The sequence below is a fragment of the Chiloscyllium plagiosum genome, unplaced genomic scaffold, assembly GCF_037043375.1.
Source record: "Chiloscyllium plagiosum isolate Xiang-an unplaced genomic scaffold, Cpla_swu_hap1 HiC_scaffold_20, whole genome shotgun sequence".
In the NCBI taxonomy this organism is placed as follows: domain Eukaryota; kingdom Metazoa; phylum Chordata; class Chondrichthyes; order Orectolobiformes; family Hemiscylliidae; genus Chiloscyllium; species Chiloscyllium plagiosum.
The window spans coordinates 39,528,502-39,545,114 of NW_028270158.1; the positions used below are offsets into that span (position 1 = coordinate 39,528,502).

Genomic DNA, 16,613 nt, shown 5'->3' on the forward strand with positions numbered 1-16,613 from the left:
TGGCAGTTAAAAGGAAGAAACTAGACTGGAGATTGAAATAGATGGTGTCACATTCGAAACATGTAGGTAAGCTTGTCTATTCAGGATAAATGAAAACAGATGTTAGAGGTGATGCAGAATTTAGATGCAAGATAGAAATAGCTAGAAATAATATTGTAATCATGAGGGACATATATATAAGAAAATTCAAAAGCGTAAGATGAAAAGTCTCATAGAATGTTGCTTTCTAATCATTTCTTACATGCCGCAGAAACTTGGATAATAAATGGAGAAAGATATGAAGACCTGGAAACTTGGGGAAATTAGTGGTGATATCTTGGGGATAGTCCATATCACAGGACAGGAGGTGTTGTATGTATTAGAATATATGAAGATGGATAAATCTTCTGGTCCTGACCAGATATATCCAAGAACACTGCAAGAGGCTAGAGAAGAAATTGCTGGACCCCTGGCTGATATTTATGTATCATCGTTAGTCACGGGTGAGGTCCTGGAAGACTGGAGGGTAGTGAATGTTGTGCCATTATTCAAGAAAAGGAAAGAAAAATGTGGGAACTATAGACCAGTAAGCCAAACATCTGTGGTAGGTATGTTACTTGAGAGGATTCTGAGAGATAAGAAATACATGTATTTGGAAAGACAGGGTTTGATTAGGAGTAGTCAGCATGGCTTTATGCGCAGGAGAACATGCCTCACAAAGTTGTTAGAGTTCTTTGATGATGTGACCAGAAAGGTTGACGAGGGCAGGGTGGTAGACGTAGTCTATATAGCTTTCAGTAAGGCCTTTGATAAGGTTCCACATGGGAGGCTGCTCTGGAAGATTAGATGTATAGAATCCAGGGGGAGTTGGCAAATTGGTTACACAATTGGCTTGATGATAGGAAGCAGAGGGTATTAATGGAAGGATACTTGTCAAACTGGATGCCTGTGACTAGTGGAGTGCCTCAGGGTTGTTTTGGGTGAGAATGTATAAAGCATGATTAGTAAGTTTGCAATATTCACTAAAAAGGCAGTATCATAGACAGTGAGGAAGGTTATCACAGATCGCTACAGGACCTTGATCAGCTGGGGAATTGGGCCAAGAAATGGCAAATGAAGTTTAATATAGATAGTGAGAGGTCTTGCATTTTGGAAAGTCAAATCAAGGTAGAAGATTCATGGTGAATTGACTTGAATTGAATTTATTGTCACGTGTACAGAGGCACAGTGAAAAGCTTTGTCTTGCGAGCAATACAGGCAGATCACATAGTTAAGTAGCATAGATAGTAAATAATAGGTAAACAGTGGCAAAAAAATGAATGGTATGGCCTTAAGGAGTGTAATGGAACAGAGGAACCTTGGGGTTCAGTTGCATGGTTCTCTGAAAGTGGAGTCACAGGTAGACAGAGCAGCGAAGAAGAATTTGGCACAGTGGCCTTCATCAGTCAGGACATTGAGTATAGAAGTTGGGAAGATATGTTACAGTTGTACAGGACATTGGTGAGGCCACACTTGGAGTATTGTGTTCAGTTTGGTCATCTTGCTATTGGAAAGATGTTATTAAACTGGAAAAAGTGTAAAATAAATTTATGAGGATGTTGTCAGGACTCAAGGTTCTGAGTTATAGGGAGACATTAGACAAGGGAGGACTTTTTTCTTTTGAGCACAGGAGACTGAAGGGGTGACCTGATAGAGGTCCGAGGCATGGATAGGGTGAATGCACTCAGTCTTTTCCCCAAGTTTGGAGAATCAATGACCAGAGGGCATCAGTTTAAGATTAGGGGGGGAAAAATAAAAGGGAACCTGAGGGGCAACTTTGTTTTTACACAGAGTGGTACGCATATGGAATGAACTACCAGCAGAAGTGGTTGAAGTGGGTACATTTGCAACATTTAAAGATATTTGGACAAATACATGGATAGGAAAGGTTTAGAAGGATATGGGAGAAAGTGAGGACTGCAGATGCTGGAGACCAGAGCTGAAAATGTGTTGCTGGAAAAGTGCAGCAGGTCAGGCAGTATCCAGGGTGCAGGAGAATCAACGTTTCGGGCATGAGCCCTTCTTCAGGATATGGGCCAAGTGCAGGGAAATAGGATTAGCGTGGACAGACATTTTGGTTGGTATGGACCTGTCTCTGACATGTGGAAGAAATACAGACCTTTGAAAGGTGGATGCAAAAACATATGCTAAAAAACGTTCATATATAAACCATGCAACAAATGCAGAGGTGTTTGAAATTGCAAGAACAGAAACAACTCTTAGAATGTGACATCTTAAAAAGAAAATGTCAGTAATTCAGCTATTTGATCAGAGCCACCAAGCTGCAGAGATCTCCCTAAATAGCAAAGTGAAGGGCAGCAAAAAGAAGCATTGACCTAGGTATAGTTGGATAATTGATGTCAGTTCCAGTCAAACTATAGTGTATGTCTGAGAATGGCACAAGACAGATGAGCGTAGCATACCATGACAGCAGAACTCCTGGCAAAAACAGTCACTAACAGCAGCTTCCAGTCACTTTTGCCAAAATACATCTGAACTTTGTAAAGTTGCCCTCTCGAAAGTTTTTAAGTTTTATTCTTCGGCTCTATTATTTTGAACTATATTTATAACTGAAATATGATCACTGCCACCAGGAAAATGCTCACCAATTGCCCAGCTTTATTCTGTATCGCATCACTTGTGGGCTTGTTGCATATTGGTAAAACAAAGGTTTTTATAAATGAATGCAAAGAATTCTGCACCCTTGATAACTTTTACACTAACTCTAAACCAGTTAATATTACAATAGTTGAAATCCCTTACAATTACCATTCTATTGTTTCTGCTCTCAGTAATTCACTACAAATATGGTTTTCTATTTCATTTTGACTGTTCAATGGCTTATAATATTCTACCTGCACTCTTATTTGTTAATTTAACTTGTATTACCTCATTTGACAATCTTTCTCACATGTCACCTCACCTCGCAGTTGAAATTGTTTCTTTGATCAATGTTGTGATTGAGATGACCCTCCTGTTCCTTTGTTTACTCCTTTGTTATTCTATCCTGTCTGAAAATTATATAACCAGAAATGCTGAGCTACTTTTCCTGCCCTTGTTTAAGCCTTGGTTCAGTATTAGTTAACATATCTATACTCTGAGTTTATCTGGCTTATTGATGGCAGTTCTTGCATTGAAGTATATACCACAAATCACTCAACTTCTTGGTTAACAACTTTCTAGCCTCTGTCTCCTCTATCTTCCACACCCTTTTTCTAATTTCCTATTTTCCACTTTGTGATCTGTTTCTCTCTTCTGAATTTGCTCATGTTCCCATTCCCTTGCCGAGCTAATTTCAACTTTACATAAGTTCTTGCAAACATCTAAGCCACAATATTGTTCATATCCCTGTTGAGACATAACAGTTTTGTACAGTTCCCAACTCCTCCAGAATCAGCCCCAGTACCCCAGAAACCGAAAGCACTCCTTCCTGCACCATCTCTCCAAACAAACATTCAACTACAGTGTACTTGAGGAGGATAAGTGATGCAATGAGGGCACAAAAAGAAATTTTGTTCCCTGAGTTTGACAGAAAGTCACCAGACAGCCTCACCAGCTGTTTTGGTTGCAATTTTCATAAGTTATTTGCAGCAGTAAATGTGTGGTGCCATGGTGGCACAGCGGTTAGCACTGCTGCCTCACAGTGCAAGAGACCCGGGTTCAATTCCCGACTCAGGTGACTGACTGTGTGGAGTTTGCACATTCTCCCCGTGTCTGCGTAGGTTTCCTCTGGGTGCTCTGGTTTCCTCCCACAGTCCAAAGATGTGCAGGCCAGGTGAATTGGCCAAGCTAAATTGCCTGCAGTGTTAGGTGAAGGGGTAAATGTATGTATGGGTGGGTTGTGGGTCGGTGAGGACTTGTTGGGCCGGAGGGCCTGTTTCCACACTGTAAGTAATCTAATCAGTGCTAGAAAATGCTTAATAGTCTCACTTAGACTCACAAGATGAGTGCCCTATAAGTTACAACTGGCAGTCATCACACTCTCACCTCTTAGTATTTTCCTGCCGAGCACTATTCTGACCAACACACCTCGCTGCTACACATATTACTTTCTGTCTACTTTCTGCACAGAAAATGATCATCTCCACTGAAAGAGTGGCCAACATCATGGAAAATACCAGCAAGCCACTAAGTGCAATATTACATTGGCTTGTTTATTTTAGCCAGTTTATAGAACATCCATCAAAGCTTCATCTGAATAATGGAATGCTAAACTGACATGCAGTCTTGTTTCTCAGAGAATTGAATGTGGGCCCTGAAAAGAAAGCTAGGGAAAGAAGGGCAGCCGAGTGGCTCAGTGGTTAGCACTGCTGCATCACAGCACCAGGAATCCGGTTCGATTCCAGCCTCAGGTGACTGTCTGTATGGAGTATGTACATTTTCCCCTTATCTGCATGGTTTTCCTCCATGCTCCAGGTGCTCTGGTTCCCTCTTAGAATCCAAAGATGTGTAGGTTAGGTGAATTGTACATGCTAAATTGCCCATAGTGTTCCAAGATGTGTAGGTTAGGCACATTAATCAAGGGTAAATGTAGGGGAATGTGTCTGGGCGGGTTACTCTCCGGAAGATCCGAAAGCTAGAGAAAGAAGGGCGGCATGAAGGCACAATGGTTAGCACTGCTGCCTCACAGCGGCAGGGTCCCAGGTTCGATTCCAGCCTTGGAAGACTGTCTGTGTGGAGTTTGCACATTCTCCTCGTGTCTGCGTGGGTTTCCTCCGGGTGCTCTGGTTTCCTCCCATAGTCCAAAGATGTGCAGGTCAGGTGAATTGGCCATGTTAAATTGCCCATAGTGTTAGGTATGTTAGTCAGACGGAAATGGGTCTGGGTGGGTTACTCTTTGGAGGGTCGGTGTGGACTGGTTGGGCTGAAGGGCCTATTTACACACTGTAGGGAATCTAATCTAAGATCTGTATGGACGTGTTGGGCCGAATGGCCTGTTTTCACATTGTAGGGATTCTATTCTATTCTATGTTGCCTGATATCCAGATGACAAGGATTACTTCTGTACAGATTTAGGTGTTCTTCGGCACAAAAATAAAATAAAAGGTGTTCTTCGGCACAATTGGTGTCAAAATGGAAGCAAGGAAATTAAACTGTACAGAAGCCACAGAGATAGTACCACATAGTAACTGTGAAAAAGTATATGAGGAGAATGTTTTAGTTACACAAAGGGATTCATTTGGAAGCTTAAATTGTTACTTTTCCTTTGAGGTTCTTTAGTTGAATGAAGGATTGAATTTATGTGAACTATATATTGTCTGTGAATGTTGAGGTGGGTTATATATGGATCTTGAAAGACAGCAGGCATATATAATAATATAATATAATGACAATTTATGAGTGAAGTGTCTGGATGAGTCTGTCACTGGCATCTCTGATAGACAGGACTGTTATTGCAGATACTTCAGGATGCTCTTCCTCATCTATCTTTTCCTTTCACCAGCTCCAATCCTTTCTGCAGTGTGTAAGTGGATTTATACTTTGAGGCAGACCCCAATTAAAAAGTCAAAGTGCAAAACAAATCTGAAAGGGAAATCGACCCTCGTAATTGCCAAGGAAACAAGACCAAAAATGAGAGTGAAAACCAAAAGTTCTGCTTTAAACTATATGAAATGAATTAGAGCCCTGAGTTCAGTAAGATATGTTTCCAATACAGTAAAGATAAAGTAAAGAAGATTGATGTTAGATCCAGAAACTGAAAGAAAACCAAGAGCCTAATTCTTCAAAGGGACAAAAATGACCATCAATTTGTCACTTCACTCTTGGATCTTAATGCTACATTTGAGGATTTCTGAGCCTACCTTCTTCAGAAATAAGGAGCATGCTTTAAATCAAGCACCTTCTTATTGCTGAATTCTCAGAGGAAAACAAACTCCCCTCACCATCCCTCCCCCTCCCTGACACACACACACACACACACACGTTTGTGAACAAGTGAGTGAATATGTGGTGTCTAAGTGGATGTCTACGAGTGGCAAATGGTTAGGCAACTGATGTGGTAGCTGAATAGGTTGGCACTTAGGTAACGTGGGTAGACAGGTTGGCTGGAGAGAGATATCCAGGTTGAGATCTAGATGGATTTGGTCTGGAATGAGAAGATCAAGGAGCGGGAATCAAAGTATTGGGAGTGGGATTCGGGTGGAGAAGTAAAGTGGCTTGAGTCAGGGGTCAAGCAGACCAGTTCTATAGTTACCCCAGGGTTAGCCTAGTATTTCATCGAACATTTTCTAGGTATCTGTCCAGGTAAGTAAATTGGAACTGTCTGAAGGATCTGGGGGAGCAGGGGATTTGCTTTGTCAGGTGATGGCATAGCTCCAGTTGTACCTCTTCTGTGACTCTGCAGCGAAGTTTCTCACTGGGGTTATCAAACAGGTTTTGTTTTTGCCTGGAGCCAAATGTTGAAGGTGCAGAACTTTAGACTACCGAATGCTGAAGACTCACGGCAATTCCTGGATAAATGGCACAGACTTGCATTATATTTTAGCAATCGCAAACTAATTGCAACTTTTTCTTGAGTTAACAAAGAAACCTGGCTGTTATGATGGTGCATTCATTGTCACATGGATACAGACTCCAGCCCCTTGAACTTATGAAATTTCTGCAGCAAAACTAATATTCTTCTGGATTTGACTGGCCTCATCCATGTCAAAATATATTTGAGCCCTTCACAACCAGCATTGGTGACCAGGAGGTGTACATTATGAGGTCCTACAGATGCCAACAACAAAAGCCTAGGAAAAGCCAGATGAAGAAATAAGGTCTGTGGTCACCGTCTCAGTCATGTGCAACCATTTAACCAGAGGTCTGCTTCAAAATATTTCCAGATTTCTGTGAACTCTTTCCACAAGAGTCTGAGTCTTCTGAGGCACTGTTGCTGGAGAAATTGAGGAAGCTGTTCTTTAGCTTGTAGACTTTGTGCTATTGACCTGTCTTCAACATAGTTGTATGTGCTGTGAAAACAGTTGCAACTCCTGATGCCTCCATTGCTAGACTGGAGAAAGCTCCTCAGAATTCCTGAGTAATTTGAGAATAAATAGATCAATGTTGCAGAGAAAGCAATAAGGTGCAATGAAACGCAAAGAATCGACGGCATTTAACAGTCATTGCATAATGTTGCTGTCCCCAACAAAAATCAGTGCATCCAGGCTAAAAGACCTGCTCCTGTCACAAAACTGACCACAGGCTTGTTGATATGAGTCATCACACAGTTGTTATGAGTTAAGTTTCATTTTGTGAGTTCCTGCTGTGAACTCACCTTCTTCAATCTGATGAGTCATAGAGCATGGAAACAGACTCTTCAGTCCAACAGTCCAAGCCGACCATATTCCCAAACTAAACTAGTCCCACCTGCCTGCGTTTGGTCCATATCCTTCCAAATCTTTCTTATTTTTGAACTTATGTCTTTTAAACATTCTAGCTGTACCTGCAACCACCGTAGAGTCATAGAGTTATAGAGATATACAGCATGGAAACAGACTCTTCGGTCCAATCCATCCATACCAACCAGATATCCCAACCCAATCTAGTCCCACCTGCCAGCACTCAGCCCATATCCCTCCAAACCCCTCCTATTCATATACCCATCCAAATGCCTCTTAAATGTTGCAATAGTATCAGCTATTCAACATATCCCTCGAGTATTTACTCAACGACAAGAAGTTTCTTCAAATTAGATCCCATTAATAATTTGACAGTTCATTTCAATATACCTTTGTGAACCAAAGAAAATCTTGCATCAGTGAGCTTGAATATGAATCATCCATCTCTACGACTGGAATTTGTTCTTCATGCGTCACAATTATGTCATTATCCTTGTAGAATATCACTGTTAGGTATAATCCTCTGAAAAACAGGATAACACCATCAGCGTTTGTGTAACTTCACACAATGAACAAATACTGTTCAATAAAATAAATGTTGCCAGTGTCTGATGATCAGTGGGTAAAGGTATTTTACAGTGAGGCATTGAGTCACACTAATACAGTTCCTAGCTTTTACAACATACTATCCTAAGCGCCATGATCTCAATCACAGTTGGATTCAAAGTGGGATTGGGGGAGGCTTCAGTGGTTTGGTAGTTCCACAATTACTGTACCTCAGAAAGAATAAATGCAACCAAGCATTATCACTAAATGCATCATCATATTGTGTCCAATAGAAAGTCCATGTATGAGCATGTGCACATGTCAAACTTGATTGTAGATGTGTGTTCAGTACACGAAGAAAAATTTGCACTTTTATGGAAATTTTCAGGAACAATCTTTTAAAGTGCATTACAACCAATAAAGTTCTTTTGAAGTACATTGTTGTAATGCAAGAAAAGCAGCAGCCAATTTGAGCACGGCAAAGGGCTTATGCCCGAAACGTCGATTCTCCTTCTCCTTTGATGCTGCCTGACCTGCTGCGCTTTTCCAGCAACACATTTTTAAGCTCTAAATGTCTCCAACACCAAATAATCTTTTTCTGTGATGTAATTTAAAGGATATTTTCTGTGATGTAATTTAAAGGATATAAATGGCCAAGTAACCAGGACTAACTGCTCTACTTTCCATCAAAATAGCACTGTGATCTTGCAATCCTCCATCATACAGTACTGCCAACTTATCCCTATTCCTACAGTAGGGCTTGACTGACAAGGTTTCTGACTAAAAGGTACAAGGACCACCAGCTGATCCACATGTATATTGTCATCTGCTTTTGTGTGTGTTCATGTTTTGATGGTATTTCAGGGAAATGACATTGGAATGGGTCTCACTTGCCACTTGTACGGACAGTTGGTGAAAGTCCTGCGTCATCATCTTTTGGGAAGGCCTGCTGCACTAAGTCACATCCGACACCTAATCAGAAACATGACTGGGCAACATCAGGCCTTCCTAAGGGTTAAACACTCCAGGAGCTGAAATTTTGCTTACCTTGAGCCAGAGGCTGGTAATTCTGCGCTGCTTGGCTTGGGGAACAGTTAGTGCTGCTGATCATGAGGGTCAGAGGGGCTGAAGGGTCCTGGTCACATATGGGTATTCGTAGGAGGAGGATCATAGGTGAATGTCAGAGGTGAAGAGAGAGAGGAGTTGGCAGCAAAGTCCTACTTTATACGAAGTCCCTCAATCAGGCACTGAACACTTTTGAACAAGTTATCCGTTGCTGTCTGAAGCCCAAAGGCAACACCAGTGGGGATTTCTTTTTGAAGTTGATGTGGGCTAGTCTTCTGCCTATTACTGGGTGAATATCTGTGATGGTGGGATGATACTAGAGCCTCAATTGGTGGTAGATGGGAAGTATTTCTGTGAGATTTACTGCTCCAAACCTATTTGGGCAGAGGTGGGAAGGTGTCAGAGTCAGCATCCACCAAAGTTCTGCCTGGTTAAAGCCCAAATCACTAACAAATTCACCTTGGATTAAGGTACTAAATTTTAATTAATGTGTGCTTGTGTGTTTCTGCTTTTCTGTTTGCATGGTTTTGAATGCGTTCTTGTTTCTTTGTTTATGTGTGTACACCTGTGTGTCTATACTTCTGCATTTGTGAGCATTTCTGTGTCTGTGTATGTTTTTCTGCAAGTGTGCTTTAAGGAAATCCATAGTCTGCAAATTATTGTCTACATTGAATGTGATTTCAAAGCCTGTATTTTTTTTAGATAGCCCCCAACTGTAAAAGTAATGTGAACTCCGATTTCTGAGATAAGGGGTTCATGTAAAATGTAATTCCTGGTCATGATATCCGATCTATGAGAAATTAGTCCATCGCTTAGGTTGCGAAGGAAACAGAAGCTGATTGGAGGGAGAAAAAAACACCAAGCTGAGACGTCAAATCTCAGCCAATGGTCAAACATACACAGGGTTCTTAGAATTCAGTTTTTCAGCACGAGGAGAACAGTTCAAGGGTGTGGAAAAACTCTTTGTGTAAGACCACTTAGGATGGAAGTTATAGTGCAACTGGGAAAAAAATAACAAGGCTTATTCCATGAGGCAAGCTAAAAGGGATCCAGAAAGGTGTGTCTTTCAGTGAGTATTGTCCAATAACTAAACTCCAACTGAATCTCTACCTGGAAAAGAAAGCTACTATCATTTGCGACTTTCATGCCTAAACCTCTGAATAAAGAAAGGAACTGGACCTCAACCAAGAAGAACAGAGTGATGAGGGACTTTAAGCTGAACTCACTATCATACATATTGAATTTCCCACCAGTAATCGGAGAGTTCTATCTTTGTTGTATCATCAATTTAAAATGTCGTTTATAGTCTATATTGAATAAAATTTGACCATTAATTCATTATAATGTTGATTTTGTTTTGATTATGCAGTAAAAATTTTAAAAAGTGAAATCTGAAAAGTGAAAAGTGAAAATGGTTTCTTCCATTGTGGTTGCTTGAGAATTTTGGCTTTAAGTTATTGGTCACCAGAGGAATTGTGTCAAAATGTTTATGATGTGGGGATGTTTCAGGATATGTGCCTTTTTTGTGTGTGTTGTGTGTGTTTCTGTACGTTGAGTACATTTCAGTGTACATATTTCTGTGCATATATGTGTTTGAATGTACGTGCCTTTATACGTGGGTTTGTTTGTTAAATTTGTCTGAGCCCGTGTTTCTTTGCCTCGTTCTCTGTGCATTTCTATTTGTGCTTTTCAATGTAGTTGTGTGTTTCTCTGAGTGTGTATTTCCATGTTTGTTGTGGTGGTGAATTTTTGTGAGAATGTGTTTCTGTGTGCATGTGTTTTGCTATTTGTGTGTATGTCTTTCTGGGTATACATGCATTTGTGTGTGGTTCATTAGGTCACTGATGTTTTTCGAGGGTGAGACTTTATGGAGGAGGGAAAAATATGGAGTAATCAGATCAATAATGAGTTCTGTTGAATGGTGGAACAGACTCAAGGACCCAAGTGACCCACTTCTCTCCTAATTTATACGTTCATTCCCAGCAGTCAACTGGATATTTTTCTTCTTGGAAGGGAGAGGGATAATGGTCTTATACCTGCACTAGTAATTCGGAATCCCCAACTAATGTTCTGATACATGGGTTCAAATTGTACCCACCAGAGTGACAGCACAGTGATAAACAGTAAGAGGATGTTGCCTTGGGAGTCCGGGTTTGACTCAGGACTCCAAGTATCATGGCACCAGATTAAATATGGGCAAGGAACCTCTTGCTGATTACCACAACTCCCTCACATCCCTCGTTAATGAATGCATCAGTGCTCCTCCATGTTGAACACCACTTGGAAGAAGTACTGACAGTGGCCATGGCACAGAATGTCACCAAGAGTGGTTCAACAGCATGAATATTGACTGAGCTGGCTGAGTCCTAATGGGTCTGCAACAGGTGGTGAGGAACCAATAAGAGAAAAAAACTACTTGACCTCATCCTCGGCAATCTCACTGTTGCGGGTGAATCTATGACAGTATTGGTACAGTGGGCACAAAATACAGTCTTCACATTGAGGATACCCTCCATTGTGTTATATGTCACTATTGCCATACTAAGTGGAATAGCTTTTGAACAGATTGCACAACGCAAAACTATTCATCCATGAGATGTTGTGGGCTATCAGAAACAGCAAAATTGTATTCAATCAGAATATATAACCACATGACACACAAATTCCCCATTCTATGATCACCAACAAGCTGGGAGTCAATCTTGGTTCAATGAAGAGTGCAGCGATGGCATGCCAGGAATGGTACCAGATATAACTAAAAACAAGTTACAACACAGGATTAATACTAAACAGCATAAATATCATGCAATAGGCAGGGCTAAGCAATAACACAATTATAGGATAATATTTAACCTCTGCAAGTCCTGCCACATCCTCTTGTGAATGATGGGGTACAATTTAGCAACTAACAGAAGGAAGATGCCCTATAAATCTCCTTATACCCAGCACATCGTGAAAAAGACAAAGCTGATGCATTTGCATCCATCTTCAGCCAGAGAGGCCAAATGGATGATCTATCTTGGCCTTCTCCTGAGGTCCCTAGAATCACAGATGCCATTCACTCCAATTGGAATCAAGAAAAGGCTGAAGGCCACTGAATACTGCAAATGTTACAATTCGAGCAAAAGTACTGAAAAATTGTTCTCCAGAATGAGTACACAATAGTGTCATGGCAGTGTCCTATATCCAACTCTGCAACCATCTTTATCAGTGACCTTATGTTCATTGTAAGGTCAGAAGGGGGCTGATTGATAAAGATTGCACATTGTACAACACAATTCATCATACTTCAAAGACTGAAGCAGTTTATGTCCATATGCGGCAAGACCTGGACAACATTTAGGCTTGGACAGATAAACGGCAAGTAACATTCAGACCACACAAGTGCCAGGTAGGCACTGAGCATCTCAAAGAAGAGAGAATCTAATCATCACCACCTGAAATACAATGGCATTACCATCACTGAATTCCTCACTATCAATATTCTGGAGGCTTACCATTAAGTATAAACTGAACTAGACCAGCCATGTATAACTATGGCACCAATAGCAGGTCAGAAGCTGGGAATTCCGCAGCAAGTAATTCACCTGTCACCCCAATTCCTATCCATCATTTACAGGCATAAGTTAGGATAGTGATGGAATACTGTCTACTTGTCTGAATGGGTACAGCTCTAACAACACTCAAGAAGCTTGACTCCATCCAGAACAAAATGGCCTGCTTGGTTGGCCCCTATCCATCACTTTCTACATGCACTTCTATCACTACTACACAGTAGCAATAGTATGCATCATGTACAAAATGCACTGCAGTAACTCACTAAGGCTCCTCCAACTGCAACTTCCAATCTTATCATTTCACAGTTTCACAGTAATAGAAGTAGGAGTTGGCCATTTGGCTCATCGAGCCTGCTCCAACATTCATTAAGATCATGGCTGATTAATCCACCATCTCAGATCCTCCTATATGCATTATCCCCTTAACCCTTAATTTCCATACCATTTAAAAGCCCATCCAACTATGTCTTGAGCATATTTAATGAAGCTGCCTCTACTGCTGCCTTGGGCAGAGAACTCCATAGTTCCACTACTCTCTGGGAAAAGCAGTTCCTCCTCATCTCTGTCCTAAATCTACGTCCAATAATCTTGAGGCTATGTCCCTAGTCCTAGTCTCATTCTCACCTGCGAAATAAACTTGCCTGCTTCTATTTTAGCTATCCATTTCATAATTTTATATGTTTCTATAAGAAACATTATTCTAAATTCTAGTGTGTATAGTCCCAGGTGGCTCAACCTCTCCTCATAGGGCAACCCCCTGATCTCTGGAATCAAGTTGGTGAACCTCCTCTGGCCATTCTCCAAAGCCAGTATATCCTTTCTCAAGTAAGGAGACCAGAACTGCACACAAAACTCCAGGTGCGGCCTCACCAACACCTTGTACAATTGCCGCAGAACCTCCCTGCTCTTAAATTCAATCTCTCTAGCAATATAAAGCCAATATTCCATTTGCCTTCCTCATTACCTGTTGCACCTGCAAATCAACTTTTAGCAATTCATATATGGGCACTCCTAAGTCCCTCTGCACAACAACATGCTGCAATCTTTCATCATTTAAATAACACTTTGACTTACTTTTTTTATTTCCAAAGTAGATAACCTCACACGTACAAACATTGTACTCCATTTGCCAAACCCTTGCCCACTCACTTAACCTACCTAAATCTCACTGCAGACCCTCCACATCCACTGCACAGTTTGCTTTCCACTCAATTTAGTGTCATCTGAAAACTTGGATATGTTACACACTGTCTCCTCTTCCAAATCATTTGTATACAGTTCATGTATATCACGAACAGTTGCAGGCCCAACATCGACCCCTGCAGCACTCTGCTCACCACTGATCTTGAACCAGAGAAACACCAATTTATCCCAACTCTCTGCCTACTATTGGTTAACCAGTCCTGTATCCGTGCTAGTACATTCCCTGCAACTTCATGCATTCTTATCTTATGGAGAGTCTTTTATGTGGTACCTTTTCAAACACCTTCCAGAAATCCAAGTATAAAACATCTACCTGTTCCCCTTCATCCACTGTACTTGTTACATCCTCAAGTAACTCCAGTAAGTTCATGAAACACAACCTTCCCTTCCTAATCCATGCTGCTTGATGGAATCGTTTCCATCCAGATGCCTCACTATTTCTTCTTTAATGATAGTGTCCTGACTATTATTTTCCTGACTATAGATGTTAAGCTAACTGGCCCATAGCTACCTGCCCTTTACCTAGACCCTTTTTTGAACAGCGGCATGACATTCGTTGTCTTCCAATCCACCAGGATCTGCACAGAGTCCAGTGATTTTCCACTACTAGAAGGACAAGGGCTGCAGATACACGTGAACACCACCATCATCAAGCCATATACCATCCATACTTCGAGCTATATTAATGTTCCTTGACTGTTGCTAAGCCAAAACATTGGAACTCCATTCCTAATAGCACTCTGGATATACATACTGTTCAACGAGTGCAGTGGTTTAAAAAGACAGCTCACCACCACCTTTCAAGGTCAATTAGGGATGGGCAATAAATTCTATCTTAGTCAGTGATGCCCATGGTCAATGAATGAATTAAAAAAGAGCCTTCTCAGCATGTGTTCAGTTTTACATTCTTAATCCAATTTCTCTTGGTCTGCCAAAATGCTCCTTGAAAGAGATATTCCATTTCTTTGGAGGTTACTGTTTTCAGTCTGGATATTGCACAAGATGTATCATCTCCAGTATTTGAAGATTCTTATCATGGTATAAATCATTAAGGAAAAATGGACCCAAAGGAGCTGACTGACTGATTTAGTTGCCCTTAGGGAAGGTATTAAATTTCAATTCTTTCTGTTTTAGGCCAAATCCACATCAGTTTCATGAAACTTGGCCAACATGTGTGGGTCAAGTGAGCCTGTGGCTATTTTATGTCAGCATTTGATCCCTTTCTTAAAACTGTTTCTGCCTATAAAGTCCCAGGTTTTAAATCAGGTGTTCAAATTCCACATCTAATACCATGAAATCAATTTTAAATTATGTTGTTTTATTTTCTCAACAAACCAATTATTTCATTGAATAAGATTAATCAACTCACCGCTTGAGAGTTTTAACAAATTTGCTTGTTGATTGAAAAAGGTGTTTCAGGCTCTTGGACATAGAATGTTTACGGCCCTGTAGATGAATTTTTGAGTTTTCTGGAAAATTCAAACAAACAGTTTTTAACATGTTGGTACATTTTGATCACCCAAATATTTACTAATATAGGTTATCCAGCAGGATTTTGTTTAGCTGCTAACATTTCTTGTTCCTTTAAGGCCTTTAATGGGAAGTTAAAAATCACACAACACCAGGTTATAGTCCAACAGGTTTAATTGGAAGCACACTAGCTTTCGGAGCGACGCTCCTTCATCAGGTGATTGTGGAGGGCTCGATCGTAACACAGAATTTATAGCAAAAATTTGCAGTGTGATGTAACTGAAATTATACATTGAAGAATTGATTGTCTGTTAAGCCTTCCCGTTTAATGGGAAGGTGATGCTCAAATTATTCAAAGTTAATTTTTCTTGGATGTTTCTATAGACTGACAATGCTCAGTTATTCTTGTTATCTCTGTGTAAAGAGGATTTAAGGAATACACAGATAAGTCTCTGAAGTATGCTGTACCTTCAATGGCCATGTGAAAGATTCTGCTAGAAAGTCAGCATTACAATAGCTTTGGGCAAAAATGTCTGCTGCATGATCTTCATGAATAGCATGTTAATAAATACTGTTTTAAGAAATATCTTGAAGTCTGGCAAAAACATGCCGAAATAGACAAAGCCATTCTGAAACACACAGCATTACGAAGAAACTAGATGATACCAAGGTTTCTCTCATTCTATAAACATTTTTAAGATTGCTCAGTTGTGACTTGCCAGTTGTAGGCAATATAACATTAAGCCAAGTATGTCCAATGTGACAATACAGAACACATTATGGGATATTGTACAAACTAGTCAGTCAATATCTTTGCCATTTTCACTGTTTGTTTTCTTTTGAGTCCAAATAATTATATCAGATAATGTGAAGTGCAAATTTTTGTCAGCTTACAAAAAAGCTGTATTATTGAAAGTTCATACTTTACATTACATCACATCTTCTTCATTGCTTTCTCTTCGCAGATTTATACCCCAGTTGGAGGAGACAATCATTGCTCCAACTTACCATGGCACAGACAATGTTGACGGTTGTTTTTGATTTGATTCAGCAACACATCCAATGCCTCTGTCTGGCCACTATGCTTCACTTCCTTACCATTGCATTGTCTCCAGTCTGGGAGGGAGAGAGAAAAAAAAACAATGTTGCCAGTTTTGCATTCTAAGTTATGAATTCTGATATTTGCAGTCACTGTTTACAACCTCATACAAACAAGGAATAGGCCATTCAGCCCCTCATACCTACTCCATTGATAAGATTGTAGTCTGAAATCCACAACCCACCAACCTGATAACCTTTCACTCCTTTACTAATCAGTAATCTATCCACCTCTGTATGGAAGTTACTACTTCTATCATGGTTAAAGCAAGAATTTTCCAAATTACTTTTTATTCACTCAGGACGTGTAGATTTCACTGGTTGGACCAGCGCTCAT

The 16,613-nt window shown here is 40.5% G+C and overlaps 1 protein-coding gene across 13 annotated transcripts in view; it reads right to left on the reverse strand.

Annotated features, from left to right (window-relative positions):
• Positions 1-16,613, reverse strand: part of LOC122560664 (ankyrin repeat and fibronectin type-III domain-containing protein 1-like) — a 931,085-nt gene that overhangs the window by 83,445 nt on the left and 831,027 nt on the right. For all 13 annotated transcript variants that reach the window (XR_015760575.1, XM_087997831.1, XM_087997829.1 and 10 more), the window contains 3 exons: positions 16,187-16,294; positions 15,078-15,177; positions 7,728-7,860 (listed from right to left, as the gene is read on the reverse strand). Coding sequence is in view for 12 of the 13 variants with exons in the window: in XM_087997831.1 (XP_087853957.1) it covers positions 7,728-7,860; positions 15,078-15,177; positions 16,187-16,294 (341 nt within the window). In the remaining variant the exon portion in view is untranslated. The remainder of the gene's footprint in view (positions 1-7,727; positions 7,861-15,077; positions 15,178-16,186; positions 16,295-16,613) is intronic.